Raw genomic sequence first — 24,619 nt, forward strand, 5'->3', positions numbered from 1 at the left:
GAACCGTTTGTGAAGTCCTCCAAAGAATTGCTACAACAGGGGCACCTACTCCAATACCTCGACCAGGGTGTCCGCATATCACACCAAGAAGACAGGATCGCCTTCTCCTTAGAGGACGCCGTGCTGGTCGTACAAAGACAACCAGTGTCCTCAGAAAAGAGAGGCAGAATGTCATTCAAACGCCCGTTTCAAGGTCCCTCGTGAACAAGAGATTATTGCAAGCCGGTTATTTTGCACAAAGGCCAGTAGGGAAACCACTGTTAACAGCAGGTCATAAACAGCGACGACTGCAATGGGCTGGGGACCACGTGCGTTTGCAGCCAAAACACTGGAATCACGTCGTTTTCAGTGATGAGGCCAGATATGGATTTTTTAGGGTTGATCGTCGACGTGTACGAGGGGCATAAAACGATGATTGTGTACTGCCTAGGGTGCAAGCAGGGTATGGTAAGGTCTCTGTTTGGGGAGCATTTCATGTCGGTGCCCAGAACCAGTTGGTTCTAGGAGGCAACCTCAGCCAGGATTCCTACAGAAACATTCTACAGCAAACAATGCTTCGATTGGTAAGAGTCATCTTCAGGAACAACTTCAGGAACAACCAAGACGACTGCGCAACCCCACATCGAGGCCGCAGAATCACTGTTTTTCTTCAAAACCAATGGGTTCGGCAACTGCCCTGGCCTGCAAACTCTCCAGATATTAACCCAATTGAAAATTTGTGGGCGGAAGTAACTCACAGAATTAATAGCTATGGTCCTCGGCCGGTAAATAGTGATGAACTGCGACAGGCAAATATCACTGCGTGGAATGATATCCCCATCCAAACTCTAAAAAACGTGTCACAGGGTATGCCATGTAGGATGAGGGCGCTGCAAGCGGCTGCTGGAGGTCATACCCGCAATTACTGACTTTTCATGATTTACTGTAGTGAGTTCTTTGACTGTGTAACATATCACTGTCCGGAGGCTATCATTTTCTTTAATATCTTATCTTAAAGTTTATACTGACATCAAACTGTTGGTATGACCGGTTTTTCTGGGGGTGTTCCTTTCTTTTGAATGGCATCTTATGTCAGATTTAATATTATTGACCAAAATATCTCAAAACAGAAGACTGGATGTTATTATCACTCAGTGACATACTCTTTTAATGACTCAAGCCAAAAAAAAAATTTAATCAGCACTCAAAAATAACAATGATTAAAATATTCCATATTAAGTAGCAACCCTGTATGTACGTCTCGTAAACCAATTGCCACTTGACTACAACAAGTATGAAAGTCATAAATTTCGTGTAATATAAAAGGCACACTGCTCAGCAAAACTTTATTGAGACGTGGTCGTCCGTCGAGATAATAAAGGACGAGATAACAAAGGGAACAGCAAACCACATTTATACCTTTTGGTAAATTGCCCAATGCAGTCAGTATCGCAGGACTTAGTGATCATACCACCGATAAAGAAATCTTTGGATCACCTTTTCTCTGAAATGGTTTCGAAACGGTTCATTCTTAAATCTATGTGTGTCTAACTGCTCTTCGAACTGGAATACAATACAGATGATGAAATGATGTGAGACGGAATATCAGTACCAATGTTTCTGTGGCAAAACATGTATATAGTTTTGTCAAGCGTTGCTATAGGCCTATGCAGGCAGCAATAATTTATATCATCATTTTTCGATAGATGATACATTTTTGTTGTAGTTTTTTTAGGTAATTTTTAACTTACCAAGAGACTTTCTTGAATGGGGAAAATTCTCTGTATTATTTCTATTTAAAAGGGAGAGTGAGTGTGAAGGGTCATAATGAAAACAAAAAGCTTTTGAAGGGATAAACAGCGAGGATAAATGCACCGATGCTTGTTCCGAAAAAAAATATGTTTTAATTTGTTATATCATGGTAAAAAATTGTAGGCGAAATGTGGGCACTTTTTATCAATTTCGTTAATAGCCTGGTGGTTTACTTCCGTAGTACCCGTGACATTTTGTGAAATAGGCCGATGAATACCAGTATACAGTGTAATCAGTTCATTAGTTGATCAAGAGTGATCAAGAGTAGTTCACACCGTGACGGCTTTAGTTTTAGCAAGCCCCTAAAAAAGAGGGAATCATCAAAAACGTTTAAATGTGTAAAAGCGACGTTGCGAATTTGAGAAAAAAATCTTTCGGCAAATCATTCCGCCGACAAGATACCATTTTTTCTGCTGTATGTCGTCGTGCTATACCGGGAAAGTTAATAAATCAATTCAAGCTCGATCACTTTTATTGATAAGCCTATCCTGATCGTTCCTAGTAAGTTGACTTCAAATACTTTTATATTCATTTTGTGTTACACTAAGTTTACAGGGGAGGATCCAGGATTATTTGAAGGGGGAGGGGTCTGTTTTTGCTTTAAGAATAACGGGCCTTGGAAACAAAGATGACCCTGGCTCCACTGGCGTCGGGTTCATGACCATCTGAAAGGCCCCTAAATTTATTGGTGTTTTGGAGGGCAAACGGTGCTATTTTGTTACGGTTTAGAATAATGATTCAGCTAGTCATAATTCTAATTTCAAGAGGACCTGGTATCACGTCGTTTTCAGTGATGAGGCAAGATAATAATTGAATTCTTTTGAGTTGACGGTCGGGTCCGTGTCCGTCGACGTGTACTAGAGACATAAAACGATGATTGTGTACTGCCTAGGGTGCAAGCAGGGGGTGGTAACGTCTCTGTTTGGGGAGCATTTCATGCCGGTGCCCAGAACCAGTTGGTTTTTCTAGGAGGCAACCTCAACCAGGGTTCCTACAGAGACATTCTACAGCAAGCAATGCTTCAATTTGTAAGAGTCAACTTCAGGAACAACTTTGTGTACCAAGACGACTACGCAACGCCACATCAAGCTCGCATAATCACCGTTTTACTTCAATGGGTTCAGCAACTGCCCTGGCCTGGAAACTCCCCAGATATGAACCTACATGTAATTGAAAATCTGTGGGCGGAAGTAACTCACAGAATTAATAGCTATGGTCATCGGCCGGTAAATATTGAATTGTGACAGGCAAATATCACTGCGTGACATGATATCCCCATCCAAACTCTGAAAAACTTGTCACAGGGTATGCCATGTAGGATGAGGGCGCAGCAAGCGTCTGCTGGAGGTCATACCCGCTATTGATGACTTTTCATGATTTACTGTAATGAGTTCTTTGACTGTGTAGCATATCACTGTCCGGAGGCTATCATTTTCTTTAATATCTTAGCTTAAAGTTAATACTGACATCAAACTGTTGATATGGTTTTCTGGGGGTGTTCTTTTCTTTTGAATGACATCTTACGTCAGATTTGATATTATTGACCAACAAATCTCAAAATAGAACACTGGGTATTTTTATCAATCAATGATATACTTTTTTGATGAATGAAGCCAAGAAATTTTAAATTAGCACTCAAAAATAACAATGATAAAAATATTCCATATTTAGTAGTAACCCTGTATATATAACGCGGTGGCGCCCCTTAGCATGTCCCACGCCCCTAGGATGTCGCGGTGCCCGCGCCTAGACTAGAAAGATTTATTATAAGGTCGTATTTAAATTAGACATTAAGGTAGATATGAATAGAACAGGTGGTGGGTAGAGAGGGGGACTTAGGCAGTGGGAATAAAGCTGTTTGGAAATCCACGACTCTTGTTGCTCACTTCTTCTCGATCTGTGAACCTAAAATCGAACCTTACAGAGGATATCACCAAGGAGTCTGTTATAACTCCTTGATATCACTAAGACAGATTTCAAGTAAGTTCGTTAAATAATTAATTTATTCCATAAACCAGCTGTAGGGAAGTAGCCCTGAGTCTACAGAAAGGCTGTCAAATGAAGTGGGTCGTACGTCATGGCCAGAAATGTGCAGCATTCACGCGATACGCAAGGGCGCAACAGTAGGGCTTCACGTGACTCAACAAACCAATCACAGCACAAGAATGGCATCGCACACAGACTCTGTGATAAGTGCTCAGCCCATTGTCAAGTAGAGTTAGTTCATGGTAACAAGCGTCTGATATGTGCAGAGAAGTTTATTATTATAATATATATTGTTCTTATTGTTACATTATTAAATCTAACTCTGTATCCAAGTAGTAACTATACTGTACCAAGTCAGGTGCTGATGATGTGCAGAGGTCATATATTCCAGTATAAGCCATTACCACTGATTTATAACTATTATTTTTGTTTAATATGTTATTCGTGAAAGAGTTCATGAAAGATTATTTTAATTTGTTAAATCGTGATCTTATTCTTTTTATATTCAAATAATTGAATAATGTGGGTAAAATTGGTCTTCCACTTCTTATTTGCATTTTTCCTTTACTACAAGATTATTTTGGAACAGTTGCAGCATTAAATATTTAAATAAATAGCAATCTGAAAGAAGAATTTTGCATGATTATTAAATGATGATAGGAATTTTGGATTAAGAGATTAGTTAAATACTGAGTAGTGATATGGTCAGTCAATTTATGTAGAATCTGATAATATGATTGAAAATACTGATTGAATTCTTGGCCTTGCACTGGGCAGTTGTACATTTGTGGCAAGTGCTCTTTTTGGACTCCATTGTACAGTGGTAAAAAATCTTCAATTGCCATGAAAGTTTTTCATCAGACTCTGTATGGTGCTGCTATCTGCTGGTGCTATCGGCAACGAATTAATTTGCCTTTGTTTCTGAGTGAATTTACCGTCTAAAATCACTATTACTGAAAATATTTGCGCTTTGCTGAGGGTAGGCGAGGCAATATACGGCAAACTTCTTAGTACGTGTGTACAACAGAATTTTTTAAAAACCCTAGCGATTTTTGGTCAGGAGTTGCTTGAAGCATAGCACAGCGTTTCTGTCTATCGGCATCAGGCCGTTAGTTTGTCAATTCTCACGAATTATCCACGAACCGCGAACCCATTCATTTTCCTATGGAAATCTAGCAACTCATTAAAAATGCACGCATGCGCAGTGGGCTAGGCGTGTCGTCATGCAGTGCATTTCTGGGGATGTCAATTCGATTTCTATTGTGTATTTCAAGAGCATGTGAGCTACAGTGTATGATTAAAAATGATAATTCGCATTGTCAAGACCATATAGGCACTTGATAAGAAAGTGACATACAGGATAAAAATAACAGGTGAATTATGCTAAAGAAAAACACGGAAAGGTGTTTTGCAAAGGGAATATAGTGATTGTTCAATCAATACTTGTAGTATTTATAGCGATGACGTAAATATATTAGGTATCACATTATATACGTGAAGTGACAGCCAGACAACAAAGCGGAGAGCTGATGTACTGGTAGGCTATCGTTGACTTAAAAATACACAAAAATATAATAAGAGAGTTTAAAGGGTTAAAAAATGTCACAAAAGAGCTGATTGAATGTCAAGAAAAAGATGCGCAAAAGAATATTGCGCAACTGGGGATTTCCACTGTTCATTCATAGCGACGATTTAAAGGGGGATATTTTATTGCGCAGTTTGTCTGAGATGACAACCAGACAGACATGAAAAGATCTCTTGCAAATGTCAGCGACATTTTAGAAATACCACCGTGAACAGTTCTGGTGAGTTCCTGAAAAAAAAGCGGGTCATCATATAGCTAAGTAATTGTAAACAGTTACTACATATGAAAACAGGGGCGGATCCAGGATTATTTGAAGGGGGTGGTCCAGTTTTTTTGGAATAACAGGCCTCAGAGACGAAGTCGACCCTCGGTCCCCTTGGAGTGTTTGGGGGGGGGGGGCAAACGGTGCCATTTGGTACGGTTTAGAACTATGAATCAGTTAGTCTAAATTCCAACTTCAAGAGAAGAAAATTAGTGTGATCTTCTTTTCAGAATCACCCAAATCCGCCACTGTATGACGTGGTGTTTTGCTGGGAAAGCTACTGAATCAATTCAAGTTTGGTCGCTTTTACTGATAAACCTGCCCGGAACGTTTTAGTTAGATGACTTCAGCTGCTTTTACTTTCATTTGTTTTACACTGAGGTTACTAGGATTACACTGATTTTGACTTCACCTGTGACGTTATAGAGCATGATGAGAGCCAAAGCGGTTCACACCTTGGCGGTTTGAGCTTTGAGTTGTCTTTGCCATTTGAAATGTCGACTTTAGTATCCCCCCCCCCCCCATGCATGAAAAAACAAGGGGCGACGTGACTTTTTGTTGTAAAGTGATTTGTTGACTTACGCTTACACTAATTACAATTAGTAATAAAAGGGAAATCAAATAGATGAAAAGTTGAATGATATTGAGAGTAAATTAAGTTTCATCAAGAGTCAACAAGTGTAGAACATGTTTTTAGTGTCAAAAAAAGATGGAAAAGGTTGAAGTCAGTAACAGTTTATGTGATTGGTTAGTTTCATAATAGATTTTAATTTCGATCAACTGTTTATCACATGCTAACTGAGTTTTGGATATGACTCAAGTATGAGTAATGCGCGGTAAACTCCATTGTTTTTACACCTAGAGAGATACTAGAGTGGGACGCATTTCCTACTAGCAATGCTGTTGTCTAACACAGAGAAATCCATCGGTCGTTTTCGGCAAAGCTCGACTGTGATGGAATATTCAAAGCCTCAATTTCGGCACAATGAGCTGATAGTCGATTTGGACGACAGCATCACACCGTCTGTGTTAGGAAAGTTGAAACAACTGTCAAAAGGTGTTTATTTAAAGCCGAAAGAACTCGAGTTTTGCGACACCCGTGGCTTCCTTAATGCTCTAGAAGATAAATGTTATATAGGCGTTGGGCGCTATGATAATCTTAAGGAACTGTTGAAAAAAGCTGGGGTTGCAAGACTTGTCCAAGATGTTGAAAAAGCTGAGGATGACATAAAGGAAATGGAGAGGACAGGTAAGTGTAATGATATTGTCACTGCGTGCCTGTTCAGCGGCAGTTTCAGTTTTAATACACGAGTTCGATTTTTGTTACTATTTTATTTTTTGTTTCTTTGACAGTTTTATTTTTTTTTTTTCATTTCTGAATATCGAATAAATTCCAACTGACTATAGGCACAGTCATATTTTATTCTTCCCCATGATCCTGTTCTATATCTCTTATCCCATGCTTTGATTAACCAATATTGTCCTCTGAATGAAGTGTATTCTTGGATGGTTACTAATTTTTAAGAGAACGGCGGCTTGAAAACGCAGAACAACTTCAGTTGTAGTTCATGTAGATTTTTATTCTTCACTACAGGCTGGCACGCAGGCAGGGACAGTCGTGTCGATCTCCTGGGGACTCTCTCTTTCTACTTTAGAGGCCCAGTTTTTATAGGAAATCGTACTGATTCCTGCGTGCCGTAAACTATTAGTAACCGTAAATAACTGTATCCGATATAAACAGTCGATCAGTAACACTAGATACAGGGACTCCAATATCTGGGACCGTTCAAATGAAAAATCTATCAGTGGTATCTTGTGATCACGGTCTGTGCCTTAAATACCCAGCGGCGTAATTACTGGCAGCGCGAGCGAGTTACTTCCAAAGCTGTAATTAATTCTCGGCTGCGACTCAATCATACAGGCATACAGGTAGGAAGTTATAAAGTAAATGGCTGTCGCAGTTGCTTTGAAAAATGTTTTTGTCGATTTTGTGCAACAACAAGCACTACCAATAGCCATATTACGCGCCTGTATGCTTGAGTCGTCACAACTAAACTGATGAACTCCACAGCTTAGAGATACTACTGCGCATGCGTCAAGGTGTCAGAATCTCCTCCGAGCGCAGCCGTGAATTAAATACAGCTTTGGAAGTAACTGGCTCGCGCTGCCAGTAATTACGCCTTGGGGTATTCAGGGCACAGACCGTGATCACAAGATACCGGCAATAGATTTTTAGATTTTTAGAAAATAGATTTTTCATGTGAACGGTCCCATTGTTATCGTTGCCCTGAATCTGGATATATTCTCCGGGTTGGAAGGTTACATAACGCTCGGACCTGGGACTGGCTTTAACGAAGTTATCTCAGGTGTGGCGACTGTTTTTGGTGGAAGAGATCAAAAGAGCCAAATGGAAATGATGAGGTATCTGGTGCAAGGGCACGCTATAAATGCATAAACAATGAATAAGGCTCATACAGAGTAACGCTTGATTTAGGATACGCTAATGGCTTTACAAATATACTTAAATTATTTATTTTGTTTCCATGGATAAGCTAAACGAATATTTCTCACGGCGTCTCAAAATGAAAAATGAATTCTCGAGTGTGAAAAAAGTGATCTGATGTGTGTTGTGTTTTGGTTTTTGCCTTAGAAATAGATGAGCTGTGTCTCCTTAGGGTTAGAGCAGTCAGGGGAAGGTCGGCAGCAAGTCTTTGAATGAATAATAACATTATATGTTCACACCAATAAATGGCAGAATATACGCTTTTTCATTTCAACGAGTAAAAGGTTACATTATTTTTGTTAGGGGGCTAATGTGTTCAGGCTTGAAAAGTGTTTGACTCACAGTAAAAGGGGTGAACATCTTAACGGGAAAAGATTTGTGGCAACTTATAAGCTCTTTTTATGATTTTTCTCAACTTTCCTGTACTCACAACCTCTGTTACATGAATTTTCTTAACATATCCCACGTTCTACACGCTGCAGATATGCAATATTGATCTTCTTTTGTTACAAGTAGTTGCCAGGGCTGCAAAACGTATGAGAAACATAATCAACGCACAATTCATTTTTACCATTAAAAGCATCATTATTTTCGTAATTTTTCTTTTTTTTTCCCCATGAAGTCTTTCACGATGATCCTGCCCATGTGAAAGCCTTCAAAGTGCATTACGATGATATCTGCGCAACACTCCGGAAAGGTTCAACATTTGCTGATGTTACAGAAATTCTTAAACGTCAAAAAATCCTAGGCAGACAGCATCAAATAGTGGGTCCTACTCCTCTGGCAGCGCGGGAACTGTTGAATATTGTCATGGATAAAAGAAACAAGGGTTTAAGAGCAATGAGAGTCTTGGCTTGTGCACTATGGGATGCAGGTCACCTGAAGTTGGCATGTGATATACTGACTACACAGTACTCATGGGAAAGAGGAGCAGGCCGTGATGTTCGGATCCCTAGCAGTAAGAGGCGAATACTAAGTGGATACTTACAGATAACCGAAAACCTCTCAGAACCAGACCTTGATCGTGTGCTTGACCATCTCGTCAGTCAAGGCAAGGTCAGTGAGGATGAAAGAGCCACCATACTTCAGCAGCCATCGAGAATGGAGAAAGTACAGGAGATGCTGGACACTGTACTCTCAGTGGACAGGGAGGGAGCTGGGTGGGCTCTTATGGATGTCTTGGTACATGCAGGGCAGCATGGCCTGGCAAGTGTGATGATGCGTAAGTTAACTAGGGTACTTCATTTTATTCAGTTGTATTTATAAGTTTATTGTACATGTATTACATGCGTGGGAGGGGGGTCTTTTCGAATTATTTTACTATAAAACTTCGGAAAACAGGATTTTGTACATAACATATTGTTACGTATTTAACTTATGACAAATTGTTTTAGATAATGGTTTATACAGCATAACCACCATAAGAGCTTAATCAGCTTCTAAATGTTATTACAGCTATTATTTAAGTTTCAAGTTAGGCATTTCATTCGACATTTATTTCCTAAGTGCATGGGCTTTTAAAAAGCATATTGACTGTATTAATTTTATTGAATAAAAGGTGACCAAGTAGTGACGCTAAATAACTTTTATGAAGACACACATTGAATGTTGGATGCATTTAAGATTTTTTCCAAAAATAACACATTCCTTTATTTCTAAAAAAATATGTTAAATGTTTTCATATTTTAGCTGGGACAATTAGTTGGATGGAACTGGAATTGCTTCTTGTTGGAAAGTACAAGACCAAAATATTGAGTAGCAGCTCCCTGAATAGAGACAATGACCTGGATGTGAGGAGAGGACAGCAACTGCCACGTATGACAGCTGGTGAGCGTGTAACATCCTGGAATGTGAGTGACTCCGGACATGGTGAACTTACAAAGACGGCAATCTGTGGCCAGTGGGCTTTCTCCAGTGATGAACCTGGACAGAGGGAATGGAGAGGCCACAAGGCAGTCATAGACGTGGAAACAGTGGAAGAGGTTTTAGGGTATAAGTGCATATATTTTGACTTTTTATGATGGGGCTTTAGATTGCCGAGTCAATGTGGCAGTAATATATAAATTATATACTTATATTTGTGTATTTTTATAAAGGGCACAAAACACAATAAACAAAATTAAATCGGTTGAAGGTGTTAGTACCTAATGTTAGAATTGTAAGGTTTGAAAGGATTTGACTCTTCGAAAAAAAGTTGAAGTTTTTTTTGTTTGCAGATGGTGAACTAGATATCTGTAATAGACTTTCTTTCTTCAATTAGAGACCATGCTAGGAAGGGAAAGCAAACAGCACAGGAGACTTTGGCCAGCATACCAGATCTTCCAGAGAGCAGCTTATTCATACTCAATGCCATGAAACGTCCTGATCTGAAAAAAAAGTGGAAGTGCTTGCTGTCTGGCGAATGTTTTCCAGGCGCTAAGGTTCTCCTTTTTGAGGGCAGTGATGGTAGGTTGACACACGTCCCCTTATACAGACATACAGTTGTGTTCTCTCATGCTCTCTCTCTCTCTCTCTCTCTCTCTCTCTGTGTCTTAAGAGTTTTAATAATTTAATGATGTCTGAAGTGATATATGATATTTCAATGTTTAATTTCATTGAGGCGATGTTGAATATACTTGCAGTATTTTCGGAGCCTAAGAGTTGTCTCCTTTTCTGTGTGAACATGAACTGTAACTTTAATTTTGTTTTAAAAAAGGGAGAGGTATGTCTTGTATCCAATTGCAACTGTGTGACCCATTATTTTCAAACGTACCACATCTCCCTCTCTGCAAAATATTGAGGGGTATTTTACTTTCAGGGAAGGCTGTACCACTGGGTGCAGTAAAAAGAAATGTTAAACAAGGTTGTAATTTAGGCAAGTGTGCGGAAAATTATTGCATTGAAACATGATATCCCAGTACTTAAACACACATCAATGTTGCTTTTACAACATATTTTATAAGGTTTTTTATTCGTGAAAGCTGAGAATGAAAATTAAAATGAGAATTGTGAAGTAAATAGACATGCATTTTGTGTATTTGACCAGAATATAAGGCTTTTTAATATGAATGCCTAGTCTAGTTGTTACTGAATTACTTTAGAAATTATAATAAATAAGATTTTTTTATTTTCTGACAGCGGAATTGCAGTGGTCTCATCTGGGAAAGATTCTGAGTGACTGTTACAGAGACAAACTGCGCAATATCAGCATCAGCGATGGACTCACAGATTTGGTGTCAAGAAAACGACGTATGTCTACCAGATCACAGGCAACAACTCTGCCACGCATGCGCCTTGACGAACGTGTGTTCTCCTGGGAGGCAATGGATTCCGAACATGGTGAACTGTTGAAGACCGTGATCTGTTGGCAGTGGGCTAACTCCAGCAATGAACCTGGACAGAGGGAATGGGGAGGACACAAGGCAGTCATCGACTTGGAAATATTGGATGATATTTCAGGGTAAAGGTTCAAACGTTTTATATAGGTAACTTAAATATAATGGGCTTTGTTAATATTTCCTTATTTATTAGGTGTCAATGCGGTAAAAATGTGTATTATTATTTGCAACTCAAGTAATTGGATTTTGCAGTAAGTTAACCCAATAACACAACACTTTATTGCATTGAATAAAAGTAAATGAAATTAAATAGCGATTACTTCAAGTGCAAATATGAATAAAACATTTTTAGCATATTGAATTTTGAAATATCTTTTCTTTTTACCTATCTAGCTGTATGGATATGTGCAATGAAAATCAATAAACATATGGAATTTAGTCAACAAAACTTGTCTTACCTGTACATTATTTTGATATTCGTATGTAATTCAATATGTTATCATGTGAGTGCATAATATCGGATTGATTCATAAAGATAATGAGTAACAAGAAATGAAGATTTGATATAAAGCTTATTTTCCCTTTCCAGGGAGTCAAAGGAGACGGTACTTAAAGTCTTGGATGTCATACCAGATGAAACGTTATTCATCCTCAACACGATGACACACCCGGATCTGAAAACCAAATGGAGTCTACTGCTGTCAGGCAAACTTCTTCCTGACGCTAAGGTTCTACTTATTGAGGAACGTGATGGTAGGTGGACACATATGCTTTTATTAAAGGCGTGCAGTAGACTGACTCCCTCTCTCTCTCTCTCTCTCTCTCTCTCTCTCAGGATTCATGATTAATTTAATAAATATTGCCTTCATAATTCGACTTAGACATATTTTGGTGAGGCATTCAAAATGTAGTGTTTGGAATATTTTTAAATATGTTAAAACAATATTTTTGAACTTTGTTTTTTCTTTTGGTTTTATGTCTTCTTCGTTTATTTCATTTTTGTAAAGGAGAACGGGTGTATCCACCTATTTTCTATATCAATTACACCAAAATAATTTAGCATCGAAAATGAAATATATGGTACGGTGCATTTTACTTCCAGGCGAAGGAATGTCGCGTGATAGAGTGAAGAGAAAACAGGATTCCACAGAAACTAGTGGGGGTAAGTGTGCAAAACCATCGACTTGGGGGAATATTGAGTATATTCAAGTGACAAAAGTAGATTGATTAATATAGCTCAGTGCAGCAAACTGCATTAAAAAAAAGATTCTGAATGAAGATAAAGTATTGAATTTTATTCCATTTATCCATAATGAAACAAAAAATTTGTCAGATCTGATTCTTTCAACAAAAGGAGTCTAACATGCTTTCTTTATCTAATCCAGTTTTACAGATATATTTCAATGTCAAACGACGTTACATTACTTCTTCTAAGTGCTTTTATTGAAAGTGAGTTTCTAGAGAAAACGTCTGTTTTTCATGCATGGGACAAGATTAAATAAGAATACATTTCTCTTTGTAACTTTCAGAACCAACAGGAGACCGCAGTGCAAAGAAGCAACGGAGCACCATTTTATAGACGAAGACACAGGTATTTGAGCACGCTTGTTAAAAAAGAACTAACAAGATTTGCTCGAGAGTAAAAGAATAAACAATATCGCTATCTAGAACATTCATGCAATTTTTATTAGGGAAATTAGCAGAGGTTGTGTCAGTTACATACGCGTATAAATTTTTTAGTTTTTTGTTCTTGTGATTTTTCAGAGGGAAGTGGAAGTGATGCACCATTTTATAGAGAATTAAAAGTATTTTACCATCTTGGGTCAAGAAAAGGAATATGAGGAAAAAAGATATGGTCATATATATATATATATATATATATATATATATATATATTAGTTAAGATCTCGAATAAGAACTACCAGCAATGTCCCATCGAGGCCAAAAATCGGTCGCGTGCGGACGGCACGTACATGTACAATAATTGGCTGCGTGCTTGTAAAAAGTCTGTAACGTTTTTTTTTTTTTTTTTACAGCAAGACCAGGCGCAGCTTATTTTGATTAATTTTCTGGTGCAGTTCATAAGCATGCTTTTGCTTTTTTTCGGTAGTTTATTCAACCTAATCATACCGGCATGTTTTGCATCAGATTCCTAACAAACGTTATATTAATCTCGTTTAGACGTTAGAAAGTGCCAAGTGGGTGTTTTCCGTATGACTTGTTGTCGATACAACATATATGCACGTGTACCATATATATGAACGTGTACCACTAAATAGATTTTCAAATATTATTATCGTCAAAACATACTATGTCACTTTTTTCTGAAAAAAAAGAAAAGAAACAGCGATAAATATTTTAACCCCTTTCCGGCATGTACATGTACCTCAATATGCACAAGCACGGAAAAAGAACATGTTTAGAGCGACCCTTACCAAACTTCACTTTTTCTTAACTGCAGCATGAGGAGTATAGAGCACATTATTCATCATCAGATTTTATGGAGAAAAGGTGTAATTCCCACTTACTGGTAAGTCTAGATAAGATTTACCCGTGTGCTATTGCTAGGATTCAACCGGTGTATTGACACATGTATATCAGAATATTTCCGTTTTCAGTTTCCCCCCCCCCCCTTTTTTTTTTTTTTTTTTTTTTTTTTTTGTATAATGAGGTATCCAAATAAATTTATCAATTATTCTTAACATGTGTGATAATGAAAATGCTAGGCCGTTATATCTTAATTAATAGGAAAGGCGAAGGATACTGAATATTTGACATTTCCTTACTTGAGGGAAATCTGTTACAAACGTTTTTTGACAAATGTTTATGTTGACTATACATGTATATTTAAACTTAGTAAGATTATTAAATTGCAGTTTCATGAAGGTTGCTTGTGACGTCATGAGCATCCTGTTCAATCGACAAAAAGACCCCAGTTGTCATAAAGGAACACAATCCCACGGGAAATATTGGGTTTGAATTATTGAAACTTTTTATAGCTCAGACATCGACAACTCATTTGTCTATCATGGAACATGTATTTTATGTATATATATTCTAACATCAGCTCAAATGAAATACATCTAATACATTTAAAAAGGGTGAAATAACTAGCTTAAGAACAGTATTTCCTCCACTGTCCCGCTATATAGTGACGCATGCGCAACCTTATTATACAGCTTTATTAGTTACATGTACGATTGCATGTGTCCTTCATAGCGGGATTTAAGATGAAATGACATGTATATCTATATATATAAAGTAGATTTCTGTAAAAAGGAAAAGAAAAAAGAATGCGTTTGACTGTTGGCATTTATACCTGTGCATGAGTAGCTGTTTCTAATGAATGGAGCTTTGAAAAATAGAAAAAAACTTCGTTCATTCTTTTGGCAGGAAGTTTGAAGACAATAAAATCTGCTAAAAATGCAGAATAAATTTGCATTTGAACCTGCTTTGATTGCGCTTAGGGGGCTTTTGGCTTTGTTCGAAATCCATCTCAAGTTTTTCCATTCATTTTGAGAACTGTATCAAAATGAATTTGCAATGTGATTGTAAAATTCTTTCGACAAAATTCATCACATTCTCTTGGCATTGTTCGTACAATGACAATATCAATGAGAGCAAAAACTTCAACTTAAAGGGAAACAATGAGCGTTAGACCTTAATATAGAAAAATGCGAAGTTCATTCGTGCATTTTCTCCTTAATCATCATTAAGGTACATCCTATTCAAAACAAGGACACTGGAACCCAGAAACCTTTTGTTTTAAGTATTTAAAGAAAAGGTTTTGTTTAAAAATTAAACTCCTTTTTTCAATACTTTTTGGATGAGGCATTAAGGAGAAATTGTTTGTAGTAACATAAAAAATAGCTTGCTGGCACGGGCTATCCCGTAGACTTTTATTTCTATAGAATACGATCAATGACCTTAAAAAGTTGTGATAGGACTAATATTGAACACACGTCTTTATTTTCTATTTATTTTATTTATTTATTTGTATTTTTAGCAAAATTGCTGTGGTCTCTCCTGAAAAAGATTCTAAGTGAGTGTTACAGAGCCAAACTGCTCAATATCAGCATCAACGATGTACTCGCTGATCTGGTGTCGAGAAAACGACGTACATGTATGTCAACCAGGGTCCCGCAACTCGAAAGCATCGCGTATTGCGAATAGCGATATCACACAGAGGCTGCAATGTATTATATGGGGAGAGTATGGGTGAGTTATGGAATCGAGACGCTTGCGCTCGGTCGCAATGCGTGATGCTTTCGAGTTACGGGGCCCAGATCCCAGGCAACAACTCTACCACGCATGCGCCTTGACGAACGTGTGTTCTCCTGGGAGGCAATGGATTCCGAACATGGTGAACTGATGAAGACCGTGATCTGTTGGCAGTGGGCTAACTCCAGCAATGAACCTGGACAGAAGGAATGGGAAGGCACAAGGCAGTCATCGACTTGGAAATATTGGATGATATTTCAGGGTAAAGGTTCTAACTTTTTATAAATGTAACTTTAGAATACTGAGTTTTTGTTAATATTTTATTTACCAGGTGCAGGTGAGGTTTAATATGTATGTGTATATTTGCAAGTAATTGTATTTTACAATAAGTTATATAAATAATACAACATTTTATTGCATTGAGTGAAAGTAACTGAAAGTAACTTCAAGTGTTAATATCAATAAATATTTTAGCATATTAATTTTTTTGATATATTTTTTTCTATCTTGCTCAGTATATATATATATATATATATATATATATATATATAGAGAGAGAGAGAGAGAGAGAGAGAGAGAGAGAGAATTTGTAAATATCACAACACTAGGAACTTTATGCAGAACTTACATGGTTATTACATTCAATAGCCTTATTTTCGATTTCATATTTTTACTTTTCTTTCAGTTTAGACCGAAAGCATAGGTGTCACACGTTCCATGTTAGTTGTCAAACTTAAGGTATGTTGTTTCTCTTAGTCCTATAACTGATTTTCGTTTTAGGGTCACTAGCGTCATTTCCACTGGTACTTGGACATTCATCTAGATGACATAAATGAAAGAAGACACATTGACTTCGTAATCCAGAGAGCAAAACTGCACTAAAATACCGAGAAACAATCTGAACTATAAGATATCACGAATGAAGCAAGGCGGGATTTCTGGTCGGTCAGTATAAATTCGGGGGATACAGTTTGTAATCTTAGGCCTAGAAAACGAAGACAACAAAGAATTTTAATAAGAGAGCTCTTCTTTATTTTTGACTGTGACGCAGACGTAGGTTGGACAACCAAGAACTGGTGCGTTTCTTTGGAGTTTTCCAAGTCCTGGCAGCTGAACTTGTTCTGTGCTTTGACCAAATTGTCACAAACCAAAACGGCGGCATTGACAAGAGCGGGTTTAGACTCTTGAATTGGCGGATTATGCAAGTTTTCTGGGGTGCAGAAAGCGTGGCGCCCTTTAAGTATCGTTTACAATTACCAGAGGTACCTACTATAGGTTTTGTCAATTTGCCGACTTATCTTAACTTGTAGGCCTACAGAAATCACAATAAATAAATCAAGATAAAGTCTATTGGTAAAAAAAATGCAATTCATTATCTTTGTTTTTTTTCCGCGCATGGGCATTCGTTTTTTCGTTTTTTTCCTTTGTTTTGTTGGTCTATTGGGTTTTTATCAAAAGATTTGAATTTCAGATTTTTACCGCCCTCGTTTTTAATTAATGCTTTAATTAATGCTTTGCTGAGGAAGGGTGGCTTTGAATCAATGGAGTACGATTGTTTATATTGTTATTGTTATTATGTGTTTGAAAGCGAAAAGGGTCTTATGATTTTATGAGAAGAGCGCGTTCGTCAAGGGGCACAATTGTACATTGTCTGACTAAGACTGGGTCCCCACACCTAGATCGATCTAACAGGATCGATCCATATCCGAGGGGTTTCTCTCTAAATTGCTTTCAGCTTAAGCGGCTTAGATGTCTGGCACTCCTACTGAAGCTGCTAAACGATAATCAATTACCCTCTAGCAGCTTCAGTGGGTGTGACAGACATCTAAGCCACTTAAATTGATTACAATTTAGCGAGGATCCCCTCGGAGATAGATCGATCCACAGTTAGTACGATATGGGGTCTGGGAATGGTCCCATAGCTGGCTGGGGTCTTGGCCAGTGCAAACACATGTATGTTTCACTGGATTTCATTCATTTGTGAATGTATACGTAAGTATAAAAAAATCAGACAATTCTTTGGTTCACTTAGCATTTTGTTCAAAAGTGCAAATTCAAATTATTTTCAGCTTTGTACTTTTACAGACTAAATCTTAATTAAAAATCTTTATTTAAAACATTTGAATCCACTTTTGATTACTTTCTCAAATTTCCGATGATTCTGATTTTTTTGTATCTCTTTAAAATCTCCCCTCCCCCATCCAAAAATGAATAAATAAATAACTAATAAGGTCTGATTGCCTTCTCGCTGACAACTTCGTTTGCAGCGGCATTAACATTGTGCTTGCACCTGTTTCGTTACAGAGATGAACATCACTTCTGGCCAGTTTATAACTCAAGGCAAGCTAATTTGCATATAAGAAAAAATGCAGTATTTTTCTTGATTTTGAGTTGTTTACACATTTCCCATTATCCTTAAAAGCGTTGTCCTTTATGTTAAAAAAACTTTGAAAGATTTGATCGACACGCTCTGTTTATTAATCAAACCAATGTGAAAAAAGCTTTCATATCACAGGCGTGAATCAGGTTTCTACGTCCAAGTCATATAATTAATTTTTGTTAAAAGGCGCCAATAACTGCACTTGCCCAAAGTAGGTCAATTGCCTGTATAAAAATCCTATACGATTATTGATTTTGTGTTTGGACGTTTTTTGGGGGAAACACAAAAAAGAAAATTATCAAGATGCCAGAAAAATATATGGGACTCTTGGAATCACTGAAAAGCATAGCATATTGAAAACTTTTTAAAGGACGAAAAACTGGTCAAGTTCTCTAGTTTTGCGCCGTAAAATTTTACAGGCATCTTGGCAGAATCTATAATTATTATTTCACCTGTCTCTCCCCGAAATGTTGCAGACCGCGTTAATTGTTTCGCTGTACGTGGGATATATATATATATAGGAACCAGCAAACGATACTGTGAAAGGAACAAGGGGCAGGGTTGGGTGGATGAAGGGAGGGGGGCTTACTCCCGTCACTCTTTCCAGTCACATCAGTCTTTAGAGCTGGACGCGTTGGGAGGGGGGGGGGATTTTCATGTCGCGTGAATATATTCATGTCATTCAAATGAAAGAGATGGTGTCTATTTCTTTGTTAAAAAAGACCGCGTCACAGTGTCATACAGTGAAAACGAACCCATGCCCGGTTTGTACATTGTGGGTGTACCAGCAAAGAAGGCAGGTGTTAAGGGGCGGATCCAGGATTTTTTGAAGGGGGGTCCGCGGATGCAAAGCCGACCCTTCCCCCCCCTCTCCCCCCCCCCCTTTCCCACTGGGCGGGGGGGTTGGGGCCCCACTGAAATATTTTTTACGGTTTGGGAATATGATTCAGTTAGTCAAAATTCTAAGTACAAGGGGGGACCAGAAATCGAAGGGCGGGTCGTGACCCCCCTGACCCCTCCCTCTAAATCCGCCACTGGATGTTGTTGTAAATTACTGGCCGGTCAATTAGAACAAAATTATGAAATCGAAGTTTGGATAAAATATACACACACTGGACAATAGAAGTGTCACCCCCTAAATCAGAGTAATCAAAGTAGGCAGATCTTGGGTAGTTATAATGCCTGGTCTACTTATAATGTGACTAATGAGTAAAAAATCGCTGTACCATGGAATTGTATTGTTGGTCTTGCACATGTACAGCAAATGTTATTCCTGTCTTCATCCAATGTGGCAAGATACAGGCAATTATCTAACGATTATAGACATCAAGTTATTAACCTGAAGAGGCGGAATATAAGCAATGTCAGAATATCGATACAGTTGAATTGTTCAGTCAGAACCATGCAAAGGGTCTGGTCTCGGTATAGAAACACTGGATCAAGAGACAAATTGCCTCTGATGGGTCGTCCAAGAAAAACTACTGGCCGTGAAGTCCGACGGCTGATTTTAATGTCCAGGTTGTCAAGGCTCGACACTGCTTGTCAGTTGACAACACAGTGGAACAAATTCACACATAAGAATCTGTCTGTGAAAACATGCTCAGAGTGTACAGCAGGGTAGCAAGACTGAAACCTCTTATATCGTTACAAAACAGGCAACGTAGAGTGAACAAGGGCCAACAGGATCTGGAACTGGACAGTGCATGGCAATTGGTCCTATATAATGTTTTCTGATGAGTGTCACTTTGATCTGATCTCTGATGACAGACGGGTCCGTTGCTGGCGAACTGCTGGTAAAGCATTTGAACAACATGCACTGAATTTTCGAACCCGGAGCAGCATATCCATCATGGTGTGGTGCTGCATCAGCATCAATGGCGTGTGTGATGGAAACATGAATCACCAGAAATACACACAATCGATGTTTTGGAGTCAGGCTTGCTACCATCTATTACTAACATGTTTGGTGACAGGAATTATCCATTTGTTCACCAGGATGACAATGCTCCTTGTCACAGACCCAGAGCAGTTGATGATTGGTTTGACCAACAGGACATTCGCAGGGTGATGAGGCCTGCCTAGAGTCCGGATGCAAACATAATAGAAAATGTGTGGAATGATATCTCAAAACTTAACAAATGCCCGTCCAACCAGCAGACAAATAAAACTCTGTTAGATTCAATGTTTCATGCTTGGGCCAGCATAAGCCCTGAACGCATCAGACAACAGGCCCGTAGCCAGCAATTTCAAATGGGGGGTTCGTTTTCTGAAAATGTGGACCTTTTACCACAAAAACCTTCATGTACCTAGATCAAATTTTATCTAAAGTGGACCTTTTCCCAGCAAAAAGGGCAGTTCTTTTGAACCCCCCGAACCCCCCTGGCTACGGGCCTGGACAATTATATGAATCCTTGCCTCGCAGACTGGCAGTTACAGGGTTACCACTTAATATGGAATATTATTTTTTGGCGAATAAATTTTCTACAAAATATTTAATTTCTCTCTAACTACTTTAAATCCAAAGCTGAGGTGTCACTCCATGTGTAGCCAGATGTGTTACCTAATTACCACACAACTCTCGAAACAATTGATGCATGCAGTTGCATGTTCTGTGGTCAGAAATGTGAGGGGTGGTCTTTTCGGCAATTTCTGCCCTTGTATAAAAACGCATGGGTTTGGTCAATCTTTGGAGCGTGTTTAGAGAACCAACAAAGGGATCGCTCTGAAACTTGACAGGTGCCTTAATGAAGATATGGTACGACAGCAAAGCAACGCAGCTTACTATAGGGTTCTTGCTCTCAGAGAAAATGACCAGAAACGGACAGCCATTGCCAGGTAATTCAACATTTATCAGGAACCGTTTGTGAAGTCCTCCAAAGAAATGCTGCTACAGGGGCACCTACTCCAATACCTCGAACAGGGTGTCCGCGTATCACACCAAGAAGACAGGATCGCCTTCTCCTTAGTGTACGCCGTGCTGGTCGTACAAAGACAACCAGTGTCCTCAGAAAAGAGAGGCAGAATGTCATTCAAACGCCCGTTTCAAGGTCCCACGTGAACAAGAGATTTCTGCAAGCCGGTTATTTTGCACGAAGGCCAGTAGGGAAACCACTGTTAACAGCAGGTCATATACAGCGACGTCTGCAAAGGGCTGGGGACCACGTGTTTTTGCAGCCAAAACACTGGAATCACGTTGTTTTCAGTGATAAGGCCAGATACGGATTTTTTAGGGTTGATCGTCGAATCCGTGTCCACCGACGTGTACGAGGGGCATAAAACAATGATTGTGTACTGCCTAGGGTGCAAGCAGGGGATGGTAACGTCTCTGTTTGGGGAGCATTTCATGTCGGTGCCCAGAACCAGTTGGTTTTTCTAGGAGGCAACCTCATCCAGGATTCCTACAGAGACGTTCTACAGCAAACAATGCTTCGATTGGTAAGATTCATCTTCAGGAACAACTTTGTGTACCAAGACGACTGCGCAACCCCACATCGAGGCCGCAGAATCACTGTTTTTCTTCAAAACCAATGGGTTCAGCAACTGCCCTGACCTGCAAACTCTCCAGATATGAACCCAATTGAAAATCTGTGGGCGGAAGTAACTCACAGATTTAATAGCTATGGTCCTCGGCCGTTAAATAGTGATGAACTGCGACAGGCAAATATCACTGCGTGGAATGATATCCCCACCCAAACTCTAAAAAAACGTGTCACAGGATATGCCATGTAGGATGAGGGCGCTGCAAGCGGCTGCTGGAGGTCATACCCGCAATTACTGACTTTTCATGATTTACTGTAGTGAGTTCTTTGACTGTGTAACATATCACTGTCCGGAGGCTATCATTTTCTTTAATATCTTATCTTAAAGTTTATACTGACATCAAACTGTTGATATGGTTTTCTGGGGGTGTTCCTTTCTTTTGAATGCCATCTTATGTCAGATTTAATATTATTGACCAAAATATCTCACAACAGAAGACTGGATGTTATTATCACTCAGTGACGTACTTTTTTAATGACTCAAGCCAAAAAAATTTAATCAGCACTCAAAAATAACAATGATAAAAAATATTCCATATTAAGTGGTAACCCTGTATTATTTGGTTACGTGGCTATGTTATTAAGTACTAATTTTGGACTTGAAACTGCATATCTTGGTAGAATGTATATTCTGTTCTCATTTTGTGTTTTTTTGTGAAATTTGATGTTAATAAAATGATACCAGGAGCATATCATTCCACAGTCATTTATCTCCCCCAAAGTATTGGTTCAGTAGGGGTGACACTTCTATTGTCCAGTGTGTGTAGAATCCTAATACAGTATTGGGTCTAGCAATGATACGTATAGATTACCTTTGAAAAACACAAATTTAAAGATTAGCTATTATTTAATACCTCTTGGCTTTTTAAAAGGATAACAACTCTTCGTATGCGATTCATATTTCACAATAAACAACTTATAGAAATATAATAATTTTTTAACCACCAAACGGCTGTTATCGCAATTATTCTGGAATCTTTGCTTGCTGTCGGACAACGTTATCTCCATAGATGACTATCCTCTGTAAAAATCTCTTAAGAGATTAGGCCTATAACAAATAACCAAACTTTTTTATTAAAAAAACAGGGACTAAGTGTGGATGTCGGAACAGATTCATTAACCACTGGTTTTGAATTGTCATTTACCCCAGGAAAATCTATTTTTATTGGTATTTGATGGAAGTGTCAATTCAAGTTTTTCTTTCCTATTACCTATATCTATTTTCTTCCAGTTCCAGTAACTAAACATTGTATATTCAGGGTCTTTGAATTGACCGCAATACGAGTCGCTAACAAAAACATGTAGCCCGAAGGACATTTTCACCAGGGGCGCCCTTGTGCGTCTCTGCGGCCGTACCTGAACAGTCTATGCATCCCGGTGGATATTCCCTTACAGTCGGCTGATTATCCATAAAACAACCCCTAATCCTAGGATATACCATTCCAGCAATTACAAGACACGGGCATTTTTCTTTAATAAGAAATACATGTACCATACAGTAGGTGTATGTAGAACTGCTCCCGTCCGCTGTTAAGGCGGGGATCCACACCGTCTTCGACCGTGTTATTTACTGAGTGTTCAGTGAAATCGTATATTTATCATGATGTCCAAATGTTTTAACGTTTACCTTTAAAAAGTTAAATACAGACTGTGGGTCCGCTATCACTCCTTACGACAGCGGTGATATCAGCGTATATTATTCAAATTTAGTTGTTGTTGTTGTTGTTGTTGTTGTTGTTTTGTTCTTTTTTTTTGGGGGGGGGAGTACCCTGTAACAGGGCTGCAGATTAATTATGTGTACTTTATGTGTACTTTTCTCTAATGGAGAAATTTGCCATGTATTACCCCGAAACATATCTGTTTTAACATATAAATATATGAAAATATATTTATCTGAAAAAAATCAATATGTGGCCCTGGTAGAAGGTCAGAGATTTTAGGTACATTTGTGTGTTCAGAAAAAAACATTTTTTTCTGTTATGGTGTGTGTGTGTGTGTGTGTGTGTGTGTATGTGTGCGCGTGCGTGTGCGTGCATAGGGGGTGGGGTGTGTGTGTGTGTGTGTGTGTGTGTGTGTGCATAGGGGGTGGGGAGTGTGTGTGTGTGTGTGTGTGTGTGTGTGTGCGTGCATAGGGGGTGGGGAGTGTGTGTGTGTGTGTGTGTGTGTGTGTGTGCGTGCATAGGGGGTGGGGAGTGTGTGTGTGTGTGTGTGTGTGTGTGTGTGTGCGTGCATAGGGGGTGGGGAGTGTGTGTGTGTGTGTGTGTGTGTGTGTGCGTGCATAGGGGGTGGGGAGTGTGTGTGTGTGTGTGTGTGTGTGTGTGTGTGCGTGCATAGGGGGTGGGGAGTCTGGTGCACAATAATAAAAGAGTTCTGATGATAGACCATATATCGATCTTCACAAATACATTTTGAGCCTTACTTAATGAACACATGACAAAGTTTTTTCATCATATAATGTTCGTTTTCATTTCTTACACTGCTATTTTACTTCCTTACACTGAAAAAACTTTACCTAGACCCTGTCAAACAATAAATATTTCCGACTGAATCCTTTTCAATTTAGAAACAGAAATAGGCCTATAAATGACATAGTCCTATTATTAGATATACATGTAGATCCAGTCCTACAGCACACTGTATAGCGGGAATAGCGCAAATTTGGTGAAGATTAAAAGTCACCGTTGGTTGGAAACGCTTTAATACAACTTTACAGATTCGTGGTCAAAATATTTACGTGTAAATTGCTATAAGAAATTCCAACGCTGACAATAATAACCATTCAATATCATTTAATGTTCACTCGTTGTTTGCTCAGGTTTATTCTGACGATCTGTGGGGAATCCCACTCTTTGATCTCAAACCAAAACAAAGCGTTCTTGAACATAGCTTCTTTTAAAATCAGATTAACAAACAAGACGACTTAACTTCTTTAGACTTTACACAACGTAATAACAAGAACACAAACTATAAACAAATACAATATGTGAAATTACCTAAAATGTTTGTGAATTTTTTAGTGTCAACGATATGCAGCA

The 24,619-nt window shown here is 38.6% G+C and overlaps 1 protein-coding gene across 7 annotated transcripts; it reads left to right on the plus strand.

Annotated features, from left to right (window-relative positions):
• The first annotated feature begins 5,071 nt into the window (after positions 1–5,071).
• On the plus strand, positions 5,072–17,081 carry LOC106151255 (uncharacterized). 7 transcript variants are annotated; one of them, XR_015331117.1, is made up of 12 exons: positions 5,073–5,582; positions 6,487–6,873; positions 8,750–9,349; positions 9,817–10,117; positions 10,388–10,572; positions 10,925–10,981; positions 11,245–11,566; positions 12,034–12,197; positions 12,547–12,606; positions 12,974–13,035; positions 15,451–15,927; positions 16,446–17,081. XR_015331117.1 is itself a non-coding variant. In XM_086995839.1 (10 exons), exons 2-10 carry the CDS (start codon positions 6,522–6,524, stop codon positions 13,021–13,023), a joined length of 2,091 nt encoding a protein of 696 aa, XP_086851965.1. In that variant the 5' UTR covers positions 5,072–5,582; positions 5,855–6,521; the 3' UTR covers positions 13,024–13,041. The 7 variants fall into 7 exon arrangements, 6 of the variants coding, with proteins under 6 accessions (XP_086851965.1, XP_086851966.1, XP_086851964.1 ...); XM_086995839.1 differs by lacking the exons at positions 15,451–15,927; positions 16,446–17,081 and having other exon boundaries at positions 5,072–5,582; positions 5,855–6,873; positions 12,974–13,041; XM_086995840.1 differs by lacking the exons at positions 15,451–15,927; positions 16,446–17,081 and having other exon boundaries at positions 5,072–5,314; positions 12,974–13,041.
• Positions 17,082–24,619: the final 7,538 nt, after the last annotated feature.

Source organism: Lingula anatina, chromosome 9 (genome assembly GCF_051362555.1).
Source record: "Lingula anatina isolate TDL-2025a chromosome 9, LinAna3.0, whole genome shotgun sequence".
NCBI lineage: Eukaryota > Metazoa > Brachiopoda > Lingulata > Lingulida > Lingulidae > Lingula > Lingula anatina.